At 41.1% G+C, this 22579-nt stretch overlaps 1 protein-coding gene across 1 annotated transcript; it reads left to right on the top strand.

Annotated features, from left to right (window-relative positions):
- The first annotated feature begins 3884 nt into the window (after positions 1–3884).
- On the top strand, positions 3885–21337 carry Slc19a3 (solute carrier family 19 member 3). The gene is made up of 6 exons (XM_036173558.1): positions 3885–4076; positions 9468–9619; positions 12358–13171; positions 15723–15915; positions 18870–19011; positions 19557–21337. The coding sequence occupies exons 2-6, from the start codon at positions 9470–9472 to the stop codon at positions 19725–19727; spliced, it is 1470 nt and encodes a 489-aa protein (XP_036029451.1). The 5' UTR covers positions 3885–4076; positions 9468–9469; the 3' UTR covers positions 19728–21337.
- The last annotated feature ends 1242 nt before the right edge of the window (positions 21338–22579 follow it).

The raw sequence follows: 22579 nt of genomic DNA, 5'->3' as shown, positions 1-22579 counted from the left end.
ATACATTGCTGTGATGAGTCCCACTGGATGATGACTCCTGCTAGGAAGGTCTTATCTATGGAAGTGGGTGTTGCCAGGGACATGAAGCACCTTCAGCTATAGTAGGTGTACGAACTCAAGGAAAGGTGGATTTGGTGGCTGAGTCACTCCGGCTGAATCGAAGGCCACGCCCAACTTTGCATATGCTAATTAACGAAAGCCCCCAGGTTTTTGATCTACAGGCTTGATTCTGAGAAAGAAATCACCCATTCCAGGCCCCTCCCCACTCTGTGACTGTACTCTACCCTCTTCTCTCCCCTGCAGAAACAAAGTAACCTCTCAAATTTTGAGGTCTTCTTTCACAGATGGGTATGGAGCAGACCAAGACACCTTTCATCTTTCAAAATATGTCCAACACTCTCTGGGAGAACCAGTTTTGCAAAAAAAACGGGTGTTTTGCACAATGCGCAGAATTCTCCCATACTCAAGGTGTAGCTACACACTCACAAGGCAGCCTTTTCACAAACCATAGGGGTGAGGCAGAAAAGTCCAAACTAGGGGCACAGAGATCCAAGACACCCGCAGGACTGTTAACCAACTTCATTTCTGCTTCCTGGGAGCTCTTTAAAGTCAAAAGGTGTTTCTTTGGGGAACTGTTTTTTATTTCCATAAATTAATTTGTCTTTAAAAAGACAATTCTTAAGTGTTCCCATTTTAACTAGTGAGAAATCTATGCTAAGAAATTAAATTAAATGTAAAAGCCTTTGGGAGCTGGTGTGGAGAGCTCAGTGGTACACACTTATGCTAAAGGACCTGGGAACTATTTCTTTGTACCACTCTTAAAGCGCCAGGAAAACACCCACCAACCTCCTTAGGGCCCGGAGAGACAGTGCTTATAAAATTGTCTCTGAAGCCAGGATGTCCCAACTAAAAGCTATGCCTCTCTAACTTAGTGGTTATGCCTCTTTATTATCCACTTTCTTCATTTGCAAGCTGAGGATCACAGCCTACCTTTCTCCTGATTCTTAGTTGAAATAAAGGAACTCAAAGGAAAAGACAGACGGAGCAGAGCAGCCCTGGTTTCCCTTCATCTTGCCCTACTAGCTGACGTGGAGAGTCAGCACACTCTTCAGGTACTGGCTTCACTTTGTAGCCCAGGACAAACAGATTCAGGGACCTCTCTCAGAATCAAGCCTGTAGATGAAAAACCTGGGGGCTTGCGTTAATTAGCATATGCAAAGTTGGGCGTGGCCTTCGATTCAGCCGGAGTGACCCAGCCGCCAAATCCACCTTTCCTTGAGTTCGTACACCTACAATAGCTGAAGGTGCTTGATGTCCCGGGCAAGTGAGCAACACCCGCTTCCATAGGTAAGACCTTCCTAGGAGTTTAGTTATTAAAGAAACTCCAGGAACCCGGGTCACCTGCTTCTCTCTGCTCTAAAGTTTGGAGGAGGGGTGGAGGTGGGAGAGTGCTGGGGAGCGTGTGCCTTACGCATGCGCCAGCCTGCAGACCAGCTGGCTTCCGCTTCTGGAGCCTTCTGTGATCTTCAATATTCCTTGCTTGCTGGAACCCACCCAAGTTGTTCTAGCCAGAATTCCCGTACAGCCCTCTGCAAGAGTAGATTAAATAAAAAACCATCCTGGTCTACTGCCAGCAGCTGCCATGGTCATACCTGGCTGGCTTTCACTAGAAGCAATTTTAGCACAGAATGCCAAACCCCAAGCCAAAAAATGAAAAGTACCTTCCAAAGGAGGGAAGGAAAGGCTAACTTTGAAATTAAAAGAACCAAGACTGTTGAGAACTATTTTAATAGAAACGAAAACAAAACCATGTATCAGGTCAGTGCCCCTGCAGTAAGGAAATGTTTTCTAGAATTGGAAAGAGCCCCAATTCTACCAGGATCAACACACACACACACACACACACACACACACACACACACACACACACACTGCCATCTCCTAAGGCAAACCGCATTTGTGTATTAAACATACATTTTTAAATAGACCTAGACATTAACTAATTTTCCAAATATGTTTTTCGTTGTGTCGTCTCAGAAGTGGCAGAAATGGAAAACATACCAACTTTGTTTAGTCAGTTTTGCTAATGGAGCAAATTCTGTAGAGGGAAATACAACTCAAAAATTCAAGAATGTCAAAGGACAACAGTTGAGCAATTGAGTTTAATGCTCCAAAAGGGTTCTAGACCGGACAGAGAGGTTGGGCTGGGCAGAGAGGTGGATTTATACAAATAGTGAAGACTGTGCAAGTCATTTCAGGGTACCTTTCTTTACGTGGGGGTGACAGGGGCCGAAGAAAGGGGAAATAAGTGACAAGTTAACTGTAGGTGGCTACTTTTCTGTAAGAATTAACTCAGAGGAGATTTCATTATTCAGCTAACAGCTTAGCTACACCATAGTAACACAGGACTTTGGCATGAATGACTCTTGATTTTTCGCCTGTCTGTGAAGACCTAGCAGGGACACTTCGTAAGAAAATAATGGCCTTCTGTAATTTTTAGATAAAAAACAGACATCAACAGTTAAAGAGGAATTAATTATTCTGCCCCTACCCCCACCTCCATTAACATAAAGTTTTCTGCTCTTTACCTGTTTGAAATCTTTCCTTAAGCTGTGAGAACCCAGAAATGCCAGTTCTGGTAGAGTCTGTAATGTCTGCTTGCAGGAGAAGAGATGAGTCATAGTCTTATCTGCCACGTGCCAACATGTGGATGGAATAATTCCACAACAAGTGATATCACCTGAGCCATCCCTCGGACCGGTCTTCTGTATTTTAAGAGCAGTTATAACATGATAAGCAAAGCCAGGAGGAACATAGAGGTCCAGATTTCAAAGTCAAGGTCTGTCCACTGCCCCACACTGCCACTGCAGACTCAACCCTAATGAAGAAGGACTCTAGTAGAACAAAGAGAAAACAAAAGCCCCAAGCTCGGGAGAGTTTGCAGTTAAGACAGACTAGACTGTTTAACAACTGTGAGTGAGTCTTTCTGTGTCAAGAATGAATAGATAAAAATAAAGGTGCTATTGATCTTAAGTCACTAAGAAGGACACTAGGAATGGAAAGAGATTCTGAAGAATGGGTACATTCATAAAATGGGGACATTGAATATTGAGTAAGGAAATGTAGATTGGGATAATTGAAACTAATTTTTATGAGAGAAGAATATTGTCCCTTCCCTAGGTAAAGGGTCTTTGCATACCTATAGACAAGAATTTTTTTTTCATGAAGTTATTAGTTACTACAATACAGAGGAATAAAACAGACAGACCAATCTATCCTTTTTTCCCACCTTCATTGCATGCCTGTCAGGTCCTCATCCTTCCATGTCCACGGCGGAGATTTTATTGGTTGACTTTCTGGCTAAACTGCTCATCACTCTTGTAGCTTTGCTAATCAGACATCTCCCTATAGTTAAGTCAAGCCATAGACAGGCAGAGAATCAACATACCTGGGGAGATGCCAAAGCCAAATAAAAAGAGGGATAGCATATATGATCAAATAGAGCCTGAAGTGCATGCTTTCAGTATCACATGTGTTTTGACAGTGCCATTGACCCAAGATGAACCTTTCTGTCCTGTTTATTGGATATCTGGGCCCAGTTCACACCTTTTGAATCTGTGCGGCATGCTTCTTCCCACAGCTAAGATTGGGAGTTTGCATGAAGGTTTACCCGTGAACTGGAGCCTCCTTCCTGGTTTTCTCAGTGCTTAAGTCACTTAGGACTGTGTTCTAGAGAAACTAGGTTACTTTAATAATACCATTCAGAGCAAAGTGGACGTTGTTTTGAATGCGTAGACCTTTCTAATCATTTGTGTTTCAGGAAGCTCTGAGCCTAGGGGCTGGGTTTATTTACCAGGATTCCAAAAGAGGGTGGAGGAGTGTGGGCTCTGGAGCAGTCAGAAGGACTGGAGCAGTCCGGAAGGGGCCAGGGCCTTTGCCCTGGCATATTGGTTCTTAACAAACGCCTTCTTCCGGAGCTAAAGGGACATGCAGCTGGCTGTGCTTCACAGCTTGAAGGAGTGGAAGTGAGTCTAAGGCAGGAAGCCAGCCCCCAACTCTGGACGCTGAAGAAAGAGGTACTTGATCTATCTGAATTACTCTGAAGGAGCCAAATGTAGGCTAGTTCATTTGTCCTAGATTTGGCTTTCCCTACTATTTCTACTCTAAATTTTCTGGGATAAGCCCAAACTCAGAGATAGGATCCCCACCCTCATGTGGATTGGAATTACTGCAGTCTCTGTACCATACCAGTAGGGAAAATTGAGGGCCACTATAAAAACGCTTTGGAGGAGGATGGGGGAGGCTGCCTTTCATCGTATTGAGGTGTAACTTACTTTCAATACAGAGAACAGATTTAACTTTGGGTGTTAGTAATTAACCCCTACTTATAATTAGCTCATTAAGATATTTAATAACCCAGACAGTGTCTTCATGAGGCCATTCCCACTTCCCAGCTCCCCTCAGAGTTCTGGTTTCAGTCAAGTTTGGCCTGCTTAGGGACAAGGGATAAATAGAATTATTCAACATTACTTTTCGTGCCTGGATTCCTTTATGGAACATGGTGTTTGAGGTTAATTTACTTTTGTTCCATATATACAAATCTTTGTTCCGGTATGGCCTCTCTATGCTCAGATGTACCTTCTGCATCCGTACTACGTACATTTGGATAAAAACCTACAGCCATCACCACAGCCAAGCTGTAGAGAGAGCATTCTTTTTACTACACAAACCTCCATGTTCTCTGTTGCTCTTGTTCTATTCCCTAACCCCATGCAAGGCAGCCCCTAATCTGCTCCTTGTCTCCTTAGCCAGTCTTGCTTACCTAAGACTCTGTGTGTGTGTGTGGCAGGGGGGATCTTCTGGAATAGCATAATGATTTACTATTCACCCTAGTCTTACAATAGTGTGGTCCTTTTAACCACCGGTTGCTATTGGTTGATAAAAAGTATACAGTGCTGCGTATTCATTTCTCCCTTTAAAAGACACCCCAGTTGCTTCTCACTTTTCGGCACATCGTGAAAACATGAACTCTCTTGGACAGCTTGCCAAATGGTGTTCAAAAGAGCTGGCAGTGTTTTGCGCTTCTGCAAAGCAACTTGTACACATTCATTAACTTGAAAGCCTTCCCAGCATTTGGTAGGCTTGCCTATCGGTTTTCACTTAGCCCTCCCAGTGATTATGAGTCATCATTGGCAGTTTTGACTATGATTTCTGAGAACTTCTGAGGGGTATCTCTCTGTACTTCCAGACAGCCACATTTTTGTGACGCTTTCAGATCTCCTGCTCGTCTTTTATCCCTGAGCTATAGAAATTTATTGCACATTTGGGGTGGCATTCCTCTGGTAAACACTGGTATTATGGCTGTTTTCTCTTGGCTCTATAGCTTCCCTTCCCAATTTTTGAACAGTATCTCTCAATAAGCAAATAGTTGTGGGTTTTGCTTTTATAAAATTCTATTTCTCTCCTTTTTTGTTTCTTTCTTTCAAGGTTAGTCTTTTTTGTCATTTCTTTGAAATATTTGCCAGCTCCTTGGTCTCAAAGATCTGTTTTCCTCTGGGTAGTCTGTGATAGTGTTACACTTTATGTATCAAATTAGTTTTTACATACAGGGAGGTCGTGACAGTGAAAGGCATTTTTTAATTTGACCATTCACAGCCAAAATACAGTAGCTTAGGTAGAAATGCGTGGGTTCATGATCCATTCCTGGTTTTGCATCACAGGAATAGACTTTGGCAGTAGCCTGGCATCCTTTGTCTGTGCCTCCTCCACCAGATCTGCCTTGCTTAATGTCGGTGCAGGCCTTTGTGGTTTTGACTGTTTCATTCAAAGTTAAATTCTCCCCATTTTAGGAATAAGTAGAGGGGAAAACATACCTAGCTTTTTTTTTTTTTTTTGGTTTTTCAAGACAGGGTTTCTCTGTGTAGCTTTGCGCCTTTCCTGGAACTCACTTGGTAGCCTAGGCTGGCCTCAAACTCATAGAGATCTATCTGCCTCTGCCTCCCGAGTGCTGGGATTAAAGGTATGCACCACCACCGCCCGGCCATACTTAGCTTTTCTGATCTGATATCGGTTCAAAGTAACTATTTCAATTTTTGCTACTCAGACTTCTAGTTTATATCTGTCCATTGAGGGTTTTGCTTTAAAAAAAAAAAAAATCCTGCTCATGAGCATTAGATTTTTCTTAACAACACAATCAGAAAAATAGTATCCTAAAATAAACCAGAATTGAAATTTTGAAAATGTATCTGGCCTTTCTCAACACAGGGATGAGAAAAGATTAGGGAAGTTGGGATAGGAAGAAGTTAGTCCAGGTCCACGTTCTAGCGTTCTAGCCTTTTCTTTCCCTTCTATAAAATGAGGACGAAAAGCTGGGGCTATAGATCAGTTGGCAGAGTGCTTGCATGCCATGCATGAAGCTCTGGGCTCACACCCCAGCACTGTGTGAACCCAGACAGGACAGCACTCTCAGGATGTAAAAGCAAGAGGATCAGAAGTTCAAGGCTTCTTCAGCTACATAAGGAATTGAGACCAGCCTGGGCTACATGAGATGCTCTCAAAATCTGAAAGTAAAAACTGAATTAAATGAGACCAATATTACCTCTACCTCCACAAAAATTAAATTAATTTTTCCAGTGTAAAAACTATTGCAAGAGATCTGGCCTTTCACTGACACAACTAGAAAGTGGAGTGTACCCAGAAGAACCAGAAGGAAGCTGTATGCGTGAGAATGCCCTGTATCTCTCCTGATACTGACAGGAGAGATATAAGACATTCTTTCTATCCCCATTGTCCACATAGGCTAGAGTTGTTTGCTTGGTAAATTCCCTATCATCCTTGAGGGCTTACTGACTATCATGTGCTTTCTAGACACTTAGGACAGAGCAATGAACCATACAACATGCCCTGACTTTGTGAGACTTACACTCTAGGGGCATATTTATTTACTGCCCTTCCAACTAAGTGTAGTTGGACCATAAGGAATCAAGAGATAAAGAAACTATGTTCCTATTACCAGCCCAGGAACAAAGGACACAGTCCCAAGTCTCCAAGATGCATGGAGAAGATAACTTCAAGTCAGTAGCCAAAGCTATGGTCAACAGAGATTGAATGTTCCACATGAAGCCAACAAATGCCACCCTATCACCAGCAGCCTTCAAAAGATGCTCTAGCCTCAGTAATTGGCTACATGAGATAACCATTCCTATGAGACCATTAAGAAGATAGGAAGGTAGTCCCAGCAGGCCTGGAAGAATCTCAGAAAATGAGAAAAGAAAGCCCATGGTTTCTTGGGCTGAGGGCATAAGTCAAGAGTGGTCACACAAACTCAAGACTGCCTCGCTCACTGTTGGAACCATTTTCCAAAATGCTTTCTCAGATGGGAAGTCCAGAGAGCTGTTGACATAAATGGAAATGGTATTGATCTTATTTAACTTAAGAGAAAAGTTGTACAGCTGTCTAGGGCACCTTGTAAAAGGTTGGGTGAGGACAAAATGTGATGTGACTGAAGAGGCACCTCTGCCTGGACACCTGGCATTCCACACAGGTGGCCTACCCTTCTGGGATGAGCACCCACTTGAACTATTCTGACCACTCAGAAATTCCCTCTTGAAAGTTTCATATATTAAGCCACAGTGTCTGCCATGGATTTCTGTTTGGAAACGCGTTCCTCACGCTAAAGCAAGGTTGTCCTTATAGTGTACAAACACTTTACTTTCTCTGTGTAAAGAGTCTATCAGTAGATTAATACAGCAATAGATGGGAAAGTGTCACCACCCTAAAGCAGAGTAGAATGGGTGAGAGGATCCAGGTAGGAGGAGTTAGGAGACCTTGATACCAGTCTTGATCATGGTTCCAATCCAATGGTGAGATTTTTTTTTCACATAGTTCACATAATTCACAGTGGAATTATGATGACTATGATGATTTAATGAGAAAATATTCAGAAAGCTGTCATACCCATAGCCAGCTACCTTCCTATAGATGATCTCAGAATGTAACCAAAATCAAGACCACCAAAAATGCCTCTCACTACGCATCTGATCTCAAATATGAAGATATAATCAATGTCTCTGTGCTCACTGTAATCCATGGGGGTAGGGGTGTCAGGTGTTTTCAAATACAGCCACCATACAATAAGGCTGGTTGGGTTTGTTGTTTGCTTTCTAGGCAATAACTAAGAAGATCTTGCACTTTATGTCTGAAGTTTGAACTGCAAGCAGTATCAACACTAGGGAAAAGTGTGAAGACTTAATGACCCATCCCCTGTGAATAATCTGCAACTACACATTTAGAGAGGAGCCCACTCATAATGAAAAGTGGAATGGCTGCCTTAGAAGCCACACCTCCCAATTCCAAATATAACTGGCACCAGTGGAAAATATGGAGTTAGAATGGAAATATTGGGGGAATTTAGATCTTTATCCAATTAATTTCCTTAAATATGGGGTGGGGTGGAAGCAGATGCATACATGCTATGGTGCACGTGTAAAGTCTAGAGGTCAGAGACCAACTCTCAGGAGATTGTTATGGACTTCCACCTTGCTAGGGCTGGGTCTCTGTGTCTCCTGTACTATGTACTACAGGCTTGCTAGCTTGTGAGCTTCTGGACAATTCTCTTAACATCTGCTTCCCATCTCAGGGTAAGAGTTTTGTGGTTACAGATGTTTGCCACCATATGCAACTTGATGGCATGTCTTTAATCCAGCACTTGGAAGGTAGAGGCAAGTGAATCTCTGAGTGTGAGGCCAACCTGGTCTACACAGTGAGTTCTGGGTCAGCCAGGACTACACAGGGAAACCATGTCTCAAAAAAAGGGGTGGTGGGGGGGAATTAAAGAAATCAAACTCAGACATTAGGCTTGCCTGGCTGGGCTACCCAAATGTTTCCCAATCAATTCTTCTAACTGAAAAATTAGAAATTCTTCGAAGATGGGGAAACATAACAGATATTTCAGTTGTTTATTATACAACCAGTAAGATTCCAGACCAGGAACAGTCTGGTGGATAGATAAATTTATAATAAATTAATGCCAGTAAATGTGTTAAAAATGCTCAAATCCATGGAAAGTGGAGTGGACAGATACCAGGGCTTAATTAATCCAGTCTGTTCATCTGGAAGCATTTTACTGCTACAATTGGACATAGATTCATTATCTTGTGTCTGACTTAGGATCAAGCATGGGCTGAGCAACCACTCAGGCTTTATTAGTAGCTGCCCATAACTATGTTTGAAAAAACACTAAAGAAATCTGATTCCCCGCAGCAGTAATGAAAAGGGGCTCTGAAAAAAGGAGGATTCACCCGGGAAATGTGTGAAAAGGAATTCATCACTTACTTTTCCAGCTTCAGAGCAGATGGATGAACATCATCTTTTCATAAAGCGTGTAGAAATAACCAGCTTTTGATGCTCTCCAAGATGCCAGACAAGGATCAACATGGCTTAACTTTCCTATGTTTCCATTTGCCCAGCCATGAACTGCTTCAGGACTCCGTCAAGCAACTCTTGGGTTTACCCCACTGTGATACTCTGTTTATATGGATTTTTCTCCATGTTCAGGCCCTCTGAATCATTCTTAATCCCATTTTTGTCTGAACCCAGTAAGAATCTAACCGAAACAGAGGTAAGCTAATGGGTATATATCTTTTGGGAGTTAAGTTAGCAGGCTTTAAACACGGAGGTAGGGATATCATTCAGTCTACAATAAGATTAAAAAAAAAAAAAACTTTGAATTTCAGTGAGCCCCATTCTCACAGAATAGAACTGTTCTTTCCTCCTCACACCTTCAAAAATGTTAAGCCAAACACTTAAAATATACATGTACTTTAATTTTCAGTGTGTTGAAGTTAGTCTGCAAACATAGGGGTTTTTCTGGTCTCCATTGGTTTTATTACACTTACCCTAAAATGAAATTGTTATCTCCCTAAGGAATGCCTTCTGAGAAGCTGATAGGCTACTGAGTATAAGCAGGATGCAATAAGAAAGTATAATACAATTGCATGTCACATAATGATGTTTAGTGAATGGTGGACCGTATATGCAATGGTGCCCCTGTAGTTATAACTATAGCTATCTTAACTATAGTTAAAATCATAATATCCCAAAGAATTCCTTAGTGACACTGTAGCCAACTTAAAATCACACCTCAATGTTTATGTGTATGTGTATATGATACCAGTGTAAACAAACATACTGCTGTGCTCTATCACCCATAAAAATACAACACACATATTTATATGTAGTATGCAATATAAAACTTGGTGGTGATGGTAAATGGCTGTTACTGCCTATGCCTTTACTGACACTTTCATCATTGTCTTAAGGTATATTCCTACGTAGCAAAAATAAAAGTACCGTACTACACCATCATCAGCCCATACATCCTGTGGTTACTGTACCTTTCGACTGCAACGTATTCTCTTGTGTCTAAGTTAACCTTGTGTTTTATTTTTCCAGTTCCTAAGAGCAACAGGCGACCACACACCACATAGCTGGTCTACATAGTTAGTTATACCATCTGAGTTTCTGGAAGCACTCTCTGTAAGGTTTGCACAATAAACAAAACTAGCCAAAGACACATTTTTTCAAAGCAACACATGGTTGTATTTCTTTGTGGCTCTTACTCAGTTTTGAAAAACTATTTAGCAGCAAATGTGCTATACACAGATTGATTCCCTGATCTTCCTTCTTGGAAAGTCAAGTTCTCTTACTCAAAAGGATAATTCTTACTGGATATAGTAGCACAAGCCTTTAATCCCAGCCCTCTGAAGGTAAAGGTAGGTGGATTTCTGTGACATCAAGGCCAGCCTGGTTTCCATAGCATGATCCAGTTTAGCCAGGAATATATTCCTCTCCCCACTTCCTCTATCTCTCTCTAAAAGGTACAAGAAGAAAATGTACCAACCCAACTAGAAAATCACCCTAGGCTGGTTTACTATCTCCAACCACAACCATGAAAATACTGTGTGGAATGTGACATCATCTAGAAAGCTAGATGGGTCATCAGTAGGGAATGGGCAAAGACAGAGGCCAAACTCATTGTGTGAAACATAACGGCTTCAGAGTTTCTTGGACTGAAGCATGTCATACTTAAGACAAAGGTCACAAAGATGGGTCAAAGTCAGCTTAACCCACTCACCAGGTTTGCCTCTGCATATACTATGGACAAGTGAATAAATTCTCTTTAATAACCACAGGTTCGTTGTAGGCCCTCCTGAGACTGTGGGGATCCCATGCCAATGAGGGAAAGTTTAGTGATTCAAAAGACTGCTCTCTTACCCGTCACACTTAAAGATCATCAACAATCTTTTGCGTCCTTTCTGCCTGCGAAACTTGAGTGCTCATGTGTTTGTCTTTAAGTTGACCCACAGTAAACTTAAGCAAGTAGTGACAAATCTGTAGACATGGATAGAGTGAGAGGAACTGGAGAGTCCAGCAAATCTGAACAGGAAGGAAATGATATGCATTACCTCTTCCTACTTGGTAATTTGACAAAGCCATTGGCTCTTGCTACCGATTGTGTGTGTCCACCCAAATTTCCAACAGGTGTAAGGCAGTGGTAGATCAAAGAAAGAGAAGTTGTTCTTCTCTTTACATTGTGAGCTCTGTACTTAGCATTGCTAACCTTTGTGTAAGAGGAGATTGGGATTTTTTAATTTATTAATTTTTATTTCATGTGCAATGGTGTTTTGCCTGTGTGTATGTCTACATGACTGTGTCAGATCTCCCACAGCTGGAGTTACAGACAGCTGTGATCCGCCATGTGGGTGCTGGGAATTGAACCGAGCTCCTCTGAAAGAGCAGCCAGTGCTCTTAACCACTGAACTACCTTTCCAGCCCCCTAGACTGGTTTGGTCTTTTTCAAGACAGGGTTTCTCTGTGTAGCCCAGGCTGTCCTGGAACTTGCTCTGTGGACTGGGATTTTTGTAAGAACTCAGAAATCTCAGAAGACCAGAGTATTTAAGTTTAAACTTAACTTGAGATTTTTACTGATTTACTCAACCATTACATATTACTTAAACTTAACTTTCTTATGTAATCCAGAGGACATACATCTCCCTAGAACTCCTCTACTTGGATACACCTAAGTATGTAAATCACTTGGAGTACTGATTTTGTTTTCTTTTTCTTTACCACCAATACCCCCCTCCAGCCCCATGTTGGGTTATTTTTGTTGTTTTTTCATTTAGCAAGGACACTACTTTTTCTTAGCAATTTGCCTGTAAATCAGTTTTCTATTATTTTTTTCCTATCATAATACAAAGAATATCTGATTAGATATGACTTTGAGATACAAATCTACCACATGTCTCTTTGGGATATGCTGTGCTTTCTGGTCACCCCTTCATATCGACCCCACAGATGACCAATGAGGTCCTTCCCGTTTGGACATACTCCTACTTGGCAACACTGCCCCCTGTGTTCATCCTCACCGATTACCTGCGCTACAAACCAGTCATCATGTTAAATGTCGTTGCCTTCATCATTTGCTACCTGCTTCTCTTGTTTGGCCAAGGGGTGCTGCTCATGCAGGTGGCTGAGTTCTTCTTTGGGATCGTCTCATCCACAGAGATAGGCTACTATTCCTACATCTATAGCATGGTCAGCCCAGAGCACTACCAGAAGGTGAGCAGCTACTGTCGGAGTGTCACGCTGGTTGCCTACACGGCCGGCTCGGTGCTGGCCCAGCTCCTGGTATCCCTGACAACCCTGCCATACTTTTACCTCTTTTACATATCCTTGGCCTGTATCTCTGTGTCCTTATTTTTCTCACTTTTTCTACCAATGCCTAAGAAGAGCATGTTTTTTCATACAAATTATGAGAGAGAAGCCTGTCAAAGGCCACTGGAACAAAATATTGTCATTGAGGAAGTTCAGAAGAACCACAAGGCAGCTCACCCAGAACTGCATGCCACTTCAGTGAAGCCAGGGGACAGAGAGCTGAGCAACCCAGAGCCAGAAAATGGGGCTTTGAGACCCTTTGTGTGTTGGTTTCAAGATCTGAAGGAGTGCTACTCCTCAAAGCACCTTTTTTACTGGTCCCTGTGGTGGGCTTTTGCGACATCAGGTTATAACCAAGTCTTGAACTATGTTCAAGTCTTATGGGAACACAAGGCACCCTCTCAAGACTCTTCTATCTATAATGGAGCAGTAGAGGCTATTGCAACGTTTGGAGGTAAGTGGACATCTCTATTCTCCTCTGCTACCCTCTGAAGGGTATTGCTCCAGATGCTAAATTTCTCCTTGGTGATTAATTAGCTATGATCAAAAAGTAGAGTAATTTTTTAATTTTAGGGGGGTATATATACATACTTGTGTGTGGCTATGTGTACACAGAGGTGAGAGGAGGCCATCAGGTGTCCCCTAAAACAGTCTCTCGCTGACCCCAGAGCTAGGCTAGTGGCCAGCAAGCCCCAGTGATCCTCCTATCTCTACTCCCTACAGCAGTGGGATTGCAGACGTGCATAAGCACATCCAACTTTTTAAAGGTGTTCTGGGGATTTGAACTCAGGGCCTCATGTTTCCATCATAAGACCACTTACCCACTAAGCCGTCTTCCCATTCAAGGATAGAAGGCACTGGGAAAATAAGAGTACAATAGCTTTTTATGCTATATGTTACAGTTACAAATAACTCCAGAGTATAAAGCTTGGAACCAAGTAATGTATTTCTAGTAGAATCCATAGGTCCCATTTCATTATTAAAATAAATGTTGATAATGTGCCCTGTTCCTTAGGTATTATGTTCATATATTTTAAAGTCTGATAATTTCTTTATTCTTAAAGATGAGTGATATCAATATAACTTCTATTTTTTTATCTTTTTGGTATGTGTATGTGTGTACGTGTGTGTGTGTGCACATGCAGGTACATGTGAAAGCCAGAGGACAACTTTAAGTATCACCCTTTGGGTGCCAGCCATCTTTTTCTTTTCTCTTCTTAAGCAGAGTTTCTCACTGGCCTTTAACGCACCAAATAGGCCAAACTGTCTGGCCAATGCTGTCTCTGACTTCCCAATGCTGAAAATACAATGCACTACCATGCCCAGCTTTCTATATGGGTTCTGGGGCTCAAACTCAGGTCTTCAGGCTTGCAAGGCAAGGACTTTACTGCCTAAGCTAAGCCAGGCCTTTGCTGTTTTGGTCTTTCTAATCTTGTGTACAAGTATATATTGTTGGGTATATTTATGCCCAGTGGGTACATATTGTATGTTGGGCGTACTTCCCCCTGTACCTCTGTGTCCTTCCTCTCATTCCCTCCTAGTTGTTTGGTTTCCTGTTTAGTGTTTTGGATGCAAGTATTGTAGACTTAGAGCCTCTGTCTGTGTCCTATAACAAAGACTTTCTTCCCCTTCTTTTGGCATCCTCTTCACTCGACTGCTTTCCTCCACCCTGCAGAAGCTTCCAGTCTCATGTGGTCTCATTTGTGGATTGTCGCCCTTATTTCCTGAGCTACGAGAGTCCAGATGGTTTTTAATATTAAAAGAAAAGAGAAAGTGCAGAGTTTTTATTTTTAACTCTAGAAAGTGCATGAAGGTTTCCAGGATCTTACGCAGAGAGTCTTCTTAGGGACCTTCACAACGCTAGGTTGTACACCAACAATTTTCACCAGTGGCTTTTTTTTACACAGTTTCCATGATGTTAGACTCAGCACTCTAATATCAAAAAGAAATTTGCCTTTGAAGAATACTCCACAATAAATATTTATATACTTGTAAATGGAAACGTAAATGTTACGTGAGACTTTGAAGATGTGTTTTAGGAAGTAAGATATTTTCCCACACCTTCCTCTATGGAAATCTTCAGAAATGCACGTAGCCTCTGTTTTGTTATTGTTTCCCTCTTGGGAGGCTTCAGCAAACTCCTGACAGCCAAGGCTATGACAGAATTAGATCACTGAAATTATTGCTCTTATGGCCAAAGTTCTTGAGAAGAGCTATTCCTTTTTAGAGACAGTTGTACTGCAGATCACCTATGGGAAAATAATTGACTAGTTATCAATAATTTGAGCCCTAAATATCTTTGTTGAGTTCAAGAGAACCGTAGTTACTAACTGATTGCAGTCAGTTGTTCACCATCTCAAACCCTATACAGGTCCTTTTTGTCCAAAGCCTCAAGAAAATCATGTCAGCTATAGCAGAAAGATCACTTGAACCCAGGAGTTCAAGAGCAATACAAGGAGATCTCCAAAAGGTCCCTTAAGTCTAGGAAGAAAGGAAAGAAAGAAGAGAGGGAGTGAAGAATGAATGGAAGGAGGTAGGAAGAAATGCAGGAAGGAAAGAGAGAAGGAAGAAAATTGGGACACCCACCACTCAAAAACATACAATTGAAAACAATAGAGCGACTTTACTTCTAAGACATTTACATGCTTGCTATTCTGGTGTTTTTTGAATGACAGGGCTACTGTCTTACTGTTTCCCACACTGCTGTGTTTAGGCACCTTTTATCTTTTCTGCCTAATGTATGCCTGATATGTCGTTAATACTAACTAAAGGTATAAGAGCAAAGTGGTTGAAAACAATAGAAAATGAGAAAAGAAGAAAACCTGCTTGAAAAAAGTACTTTTTAAAAACATCTTCATTTAAGCGGATCACATAGAGTTTGTGAACGATACATTCATTGCTTTTAGGATTGCACAAGAGCTGAGTTTTGTTTGTTTCTTTGATGCATTGCTATTTTCTTCCTACAAAGTCAATAGCTTGACTTCTTCCTCCATGTCTTTTTCCAGGAGCGTTGGCGGCTTTCTCAGTGGGCTATGTGAATGTCAACTGGGATCTCCTAGGAGAGCTGGGTCTAGCCATCTTCTCAGCCATCATCTCCGGCGCTCTATTTCTCATGAATTACACACTCAGCATCTGGGTGTGCTATGTGGGCTATTTACTGGTCAAGGCTAGCTATATGTTTCTTATAACCATAGCAGTGTAAGTGTCCCCTACCATCCCCTACTCTTTCCTGGACTCCTAAAGACTCACTGAGAACTTCAGAAGGATCTCCATCAGGTGCAATGTCAAATGTTAACTCCATAGTGAAGGGAATTCAATGAAGCCATCTCTTCATTTTGCTGAATACTGCCGAGTCATCCAAGGGGGAAAAAATCTGGGGTACTGTGTGAACCAAAAGCAAGGACCCATGGTCTACTTTTGGTTTCTTTTTACTTTCAACGATTTGTCATATAACGTATGATGTGATTTAATTTTAGATGCACAGGTTTAGATTTTATCCCTATCCTCATTTAGTTGCTTGAGAAGTTTTAGAACTGTGAACAAAATAATCTCAGGAAAGTTATAAAAAGTTGGAGGTGGGAGGGGTGATACAAAGATGATAAGAAAACTTTAGCTTCATATGTACCTGGAACTTCATGCTTTGGAATCTTTTTTTTTTTTTTTCATTTAAATAAGGTCTCTGAAGTTCAGTTTCCTTTAGTACTTATATCTACTTTTTAAGTTTGTTTGTTTGTTTGTTTGTTTGTTTAGAAAGAAATTACTTAAAAGCATGTGAGCTTGTATGGGTACAGTTAAAGCTGACTACAAGAATTTTCTTATCCCAGCACTCAGGAGGCAGAGGCAGGCGGATCTTTGTGAGTTTGAGGCCAGCCTGGTCTACCAAGCGAGATCCAGGGAAGGTGCAAAGCTACACAGAGAAACCCTGTCTCGAAAAACAAAAAAATAAAAAAAAAATTTAAAGAAATAAAGAATTTTCTTTGGGAACAGGCTATGTAGGTAAGTTGGTAAAGTGCTTGCCACATATGCATGGACTCCTGGGTTCAAATCTGAGTACTACATAAACAGGAAAAGAGAGTGGTATCAGCTCAGGACCCCAAGACTAAGGTCTCAGCACATAGGTCTTTGCCCCAGGGGGACAAAGTGTATGGAATGAGGTGACAGAGACAGGGAAAGGAAACAAGAGAGAGAAGGGGGATTTGTCCTAAGAGGGAGACAAAAACTGCCTCTGGATAGAGAGGAGACAGACATGGCACATAGGAAAATGTCGGTTTATAAAGTTAAAAGAGAAAACCCCATGTTAGCATGAGGTGTTTAATTTTAATTGGGCATGTTAATTAGGTAGCCAAAGGGGGCTTTTGATTGCTGAACTTCAATACTTTGATAGCTGGACCTTGGTAGTCAGCCTCAGGAGGAGGATGTGGCCAAATAAGGGAATAGGCCTTGGGGGCTAGCTTTAAGAATGTAATCTAAGAGTTTTTAGCAAGAATGAGAGAATGGGGTGGGGGGAGGGCAAGGCTTGCCAGAGCCACATGCTCGAGTGGGCAAGTGTCCCTTCAAACTGGACACAGAACATTCCTGTTGTTCAGAACATGGGACATAGAGGCAGAAGGATCAGAAGTTCAAGGTCATCCTTGATGACATATGCAGGCTTGAAGCCAGACTGGGCCACATGGATCTTGGCTCAGAAAAGAGGAGGAAAAGGGAGAGGAGGAGACTATAGTTTCCTTTGGTATTAGCCAAAAAGAGATGAGAAACATGCATTTTAGTTCCAAGCTACATCTGAGACATAAGCTCTATCAAGTTTCATTTTTAATTTGTGAAAAGTGTTTGATAAACAGTAAAACATTGGAGTATGGGTTCCAAGGCACAGAGCAGAGGAAAATGGAGATGTAACTGGTTAGCAAGTACTCTGGTTTCGTTTCTGTTGCTGTGACAGATACTCTGGCCAAAAGCAACCAAGACTAAGAAAGGACTTATTTGGTTTATAATTCCAAGTTATAGTCCAACCTTGGGGGCGGGGGGGGGGGGGGGGAGTCATATAACCGTGACTAAGAGAAAGAGAGAACAAAGCATCCTTGCTTCTTGCTCTCAGATAGCTTTCTCCTATGTTCAGCTCCCCTATCTAGGGAATGGTGCCACCCATGTTAATAATCCAGATAGTCCTCCACTGACATGTCTACAGGCTAACCTGATCTAGACAATTCCTCTTTAAGACTCTCTACCCAAATGATCTTAGGTTGTATAAAGTTGATAGTTGAAATTAACCATCACAGAAAGCTAAGTTTTTCACTAAAATATCTTGGTTTAATGTATCAAACTTGAATGTCTCTTTTTTTTTATGATGAGGATTGAAAGGTAGAACTATTACTATTCCTTTGCATTTAAAAAATATTTTATCTGCATTCTCAGAAATGTAGTAAGGTTTTGACATCTGTAGTTAAAAACCAATTATGGGTTCAGTCAGTTGCACAACCAACCATGGTCTGAATCTTCCAAAAAATCACTGATCCACAATACCTTCTCACTGTAGGACAGTGACAATAAACTGACTGTATTTTTTTAGGTCCTCAGTTTGGATGATGTTTGCATTTTTATAAAACTTCATTTATACATTGCAAACATGTATAAAACCAAGTGGTATTCAATATTCTCAAGTTAGAAGATGTTAACATTTGTATTTAATTTCTGGAACATGCTAGATTATGCAGAAAAAATTTATCATAGTGCCTTTAACCGGGCCTTTAACAATATTTAATTCTTTTTTCTTTGCTCCTCCTGTTTGTCTATACTGGATAAGAGATAAAATGTGCCTTGACATGTTGGGCAGTGGTGGCACATGCCTTTAATCCCAGCACTCGGGAGGCAGAGCCAGGTGGATCTCTGTGAGTTTAAGGCCAGCCTGGGCTACCAAGTGAGTTCCAGGAAAGGTGCAAAGCTACACAGAGAAATCCTGTCTCAGGGGGAAAAAAAAAAATCAAGTAACTCAGGGTGGACTTAAATTTGCTATGTGGACAAGAATGACCTTGAATTCCTCCTGCCTCTTGAATGCTAGAATTATAGGAATGTACTGCCATGCCCAACTTCAGTTTCTATTATTAGATAAGAATTTTATGTATTCTGTGGTTAAATGCTAACTCAGCATTTAATGGCAGGTTTCAGATTGCCGTTAACCTGAGCGTAGAGCGTTATGCCCTGGTGCTTGGCATAGACACCTTTATTGCTTTGGTGATTCAAGCCATCATGACTGTGATTGTGGCAGATAAAAGAGGGCTCCACTTGCAAATCACCACTCAGGTAAGCCACAGGACTTCTGGTCTTTATTGGCACAACAGCTAGGAATATAGATAACCAGGTTGCTTCTAAGATGTCTTGATCATAAACTACCAACCTTCAAGATTTTTAAAAAATTCTTTGACTGTGAACAATTTTAAATATGCAGTCCTTAATTATAACAGCAACTAAGTTTAGAGGGACTAGATTCTTTTCTACCTGCAGAAGGTGGGCAAGAAGTAACCTCAGCATTTACAAGTCATTACACTGATCCAGCCTTCAAACACAAAACCTAGACAGAACCGTGGGATCTACTGGGGTTTCCCTCCACCGTTGCTGGAGTGGCTAGGATTTGAACCTAAGCAGCCTGCTTCAAAGCCAGAGCCTTCATCACTACTCCCCATGCTTACACTCTTAACCTTGGTTCATTATAGATAGAAGAGTCTAATCAGAGTAACCCATATTAAGTTCTGATTGATTACCCCATAATCCAATCAAACAAGGAAGGCTGTTATATATTATCAATGATATGAATGGTCAGATTTTATAAATTGTTTGTTTTCTTCCAGTTTTTAGTTTATGGGATTTACTTTGCTATCATTGCTGGGGTCTTCCTAATGAGAAGCACATATATTATCTACTCAGCCAAGTGCCAAAAGGAAGTAGAGAACCTTGCTGCCACTCAGAGTCCCAATGAGCCACACCCACAAAAGCCAAGAGATGTGTCTACAAAGTTCTAACCCAATTACATCAACTCCAATTTTAAAAGGGTGGGATTTTGAGATAGGCTGCCAAAGGTGCTTTGCCACACCCGGACACTCTGCCAGTATGGATTGCAAAACCACAACCAAACCCCATTCTCAGGCTAGATGTCTTTCAACCCAGCTAATTGCAAGCACTCCATATAGGCCACCACAACTGTATTAGTTACTTTCTTTATGCTATGACAAAACACCTAACAAAAAGCAACTTAAGAGAGGAACTCAGTTCGTTTTGGTTCACCATTTGAGGGAGGATATACATTCCATTGTGGAAGGGAAAGCATGTCTACAGCAGAAAGAGGCTACTGTACACATTCCATCTGCAATCAGAAAGAAGAGAACAGTGAAAGCTGGTGTTCAGACCACTTCCTCCTTTTTAGTCAACATAGCACCCCAGCCAGGGGGATGGCACCACCCACATTTAAGGTGAGTCTTCTCACCTCAGTGATCCTAATAGAGATAATCCCTCACAGATATTCAAAGAGGCTTACACATCTTCAGTGACTCTAGATCCTGTGGAAGTGACAGTATCAACTGTCAATATTAACAGCTGAACAACCCTCATTGGGAACCCCCATGAATAACAATAACTTGGAAATGCTAAAGTTCTGATGAATTCTGAGAACAAGCAAAGGACATGGGAACAAGCCATGAAGAGACAGACGTAAGCCTCCTAGAAATGATGATCTCTGAGTGGACACTTATACCAACAATACTGACCTGGAGTTGACTAACATACTTCGAGGATCTAAAAAGGCAGCACCTGGGACCATTTTCTTCCTCTTCCATTAAGCAGACTTCTGTTTTAATTACAGCTGTCTGAAAGAATGACTAGGTTTGTGCCTGTTTCTGAGAATCCTTCTTCCACCCTGAAAATACCATCGTTCTTTTCATGAGTTGTTACTGGACAGTCTCATGAATGTCACTTTTTCATCGTGTGGTCTCTTCTGGACTTTGTGTTGGAACTCTCCTCCAGAGATCACTCTAGATGCTCCTGTGTGTCTTTGGAATGCCCTCACATCAGTTCCCAATGGCCTGGGAGACATGATGAGCCTTCTTCCCACCATGACCCTGGAGTTAAGTGTTGAATTGATGAGTGTAGAACATTTCCAAAGGAAATCCCAGTGTTTTCCAGCAACTTTTATACATAAGAGAACACTTGCAGAAATTAAATACTAATTGTTTAATTTATTTTTATGTTTGGTGCTAAGGCTTCACATATGCCAGAGAAATACTCTGCCACTATGATAGATCAACCCTTGGACCAATGCTTAATTTTTAAATGTCAGGGATTATGTTCAATAAAATACTAAAATTTTTAAACAATCATATTTATTTCTCTGAGTATTGTCTAAGAACTTCTGCCATTTGAATTGCAGTGGAGGGTTTATTGAGCAGACTACTAGAGGAGAAAAAAGAATACTGACCTAGGATTTGTAATTTAAATATATTTTATTCCAAATTTTGAAATCCATTCAATGGGACTGAAAATAAAATTTATGCCAAAGGCCTAAACAGCAATATCTTCTTAACTGGTACCTCTTTTTTTGAGTTGGAGTACCTATAGACAGCCACTCTCCAGAACTATTAAGTGGGAAGTTCTAGAAATAAACAGTACATAATTTAAACTGCATACTGTTCTGACAGGCACAAATGGAAGCTCACTATCCATTCTGTCCTGTCTGGGATGTGTCCCTGCTACTCACTTAATAGTTGCATGACGGTCTTCTCTGTTTTCAAGTCAGCTGTGGTCCTATCTGAGCACTCATGTTCAAGCAAACTTTATTTTTCTTAAAGCTAGAGTAGCGATGCTGGGAATGAAGTCATGCAAAAGAAACACTGACCATCATAGGTGTATGCATAAGTAAAAACAGAGTATATGCAGTTTCCATTACTGCCCATGGTTTCAACATCCACTGGAATCATGAAAAAGTAACAGCAAACCTACTTAGATGCAAGGGATGTGCTCTAATTAACAGACTTCTCCTGGAGATGCTAGATAGTGCAATGAGACAAGAAAAAAAATAGGAGTCAAACATTGGAAAAGAAGAAAATGACTCCAAAAGCTACAAGGACACACCTAAGGGGCTCAACTGAACATTGAGACACCAACAACGTTTGTACAGCTGTGTTTATGACATGATTGGAAAAGATCTCATTTATAGTGGGGCAAAATGGTAAACATGTATGATTGCATTTACTCTATAAATGTATAAAGCACAGGAATAGGTATGAAAACACTTCAAGGTAAAGGAAGTGACAGCTAAATGTATAAAAAGTTGTCCTTTGTTCTTGATTTGTAAGAAAAAAATACAAAGATGTAAGACCTTTCTAAATCAATTATAAACTAAATGCTATCCTTATGGAAAAATATAACATATTTCCCTCCAGAACTAGTAAAAGTAATTATTTGAAAGATAAAAAAAAAAAAAAGAGCTAGGTAGGTCTTAGCCCTACATGAGATGTCTCCATCAAACCCCTCCCCTCAGAGCCCAGGGAACCCCTTGGAAGAGGAGGTGGAAAGAGTATAGGAGTCAGAGGGGATGGAGGACACCGGGAGAACATGGTCCTGTAAATCAACATGATTAATGCTTATATGAACTCACAGAGACTGAAGCAGCATGTAGAGGGCCTGCACAGGTCTGCACCAGGTCTTCTATGTAGCTTCCAGTTTAGTGTTTTGGTTTGGTTTGGGTTTTTTTTGGGGTTTTTTTGTTTGTTTGTTTGTTTTTTGTTTTTTGTTTTTTGTTTTTTTTTTTGTGTGTGTGTGTGTGTGGTTTTCTATTTGTTTGTTTGTTTTTGGTTTCTCAAGACAGGGTTTCTCTGTGTAG

Source organism: Onychomys torridus, chromosome 23, assembly GCF_903995425.1.
Source record: "Onychomys torridus chromosome 23, mOncTor1.1, whole genome shotgun sequence".
In the NCBI taxonomy this organism is placed as follows: domain Eukaryota; kingdom Metazoa; phylum Chordata; class Mammalia; order Rodentia; family Cricetidae; genus Onychomys; species Onychomys torridus.
The sequence above is the reverse complement of the archived record's forward strand: the minus strand, read 5'-3'. Positions and strand labels throughout refer to the sequence as shown.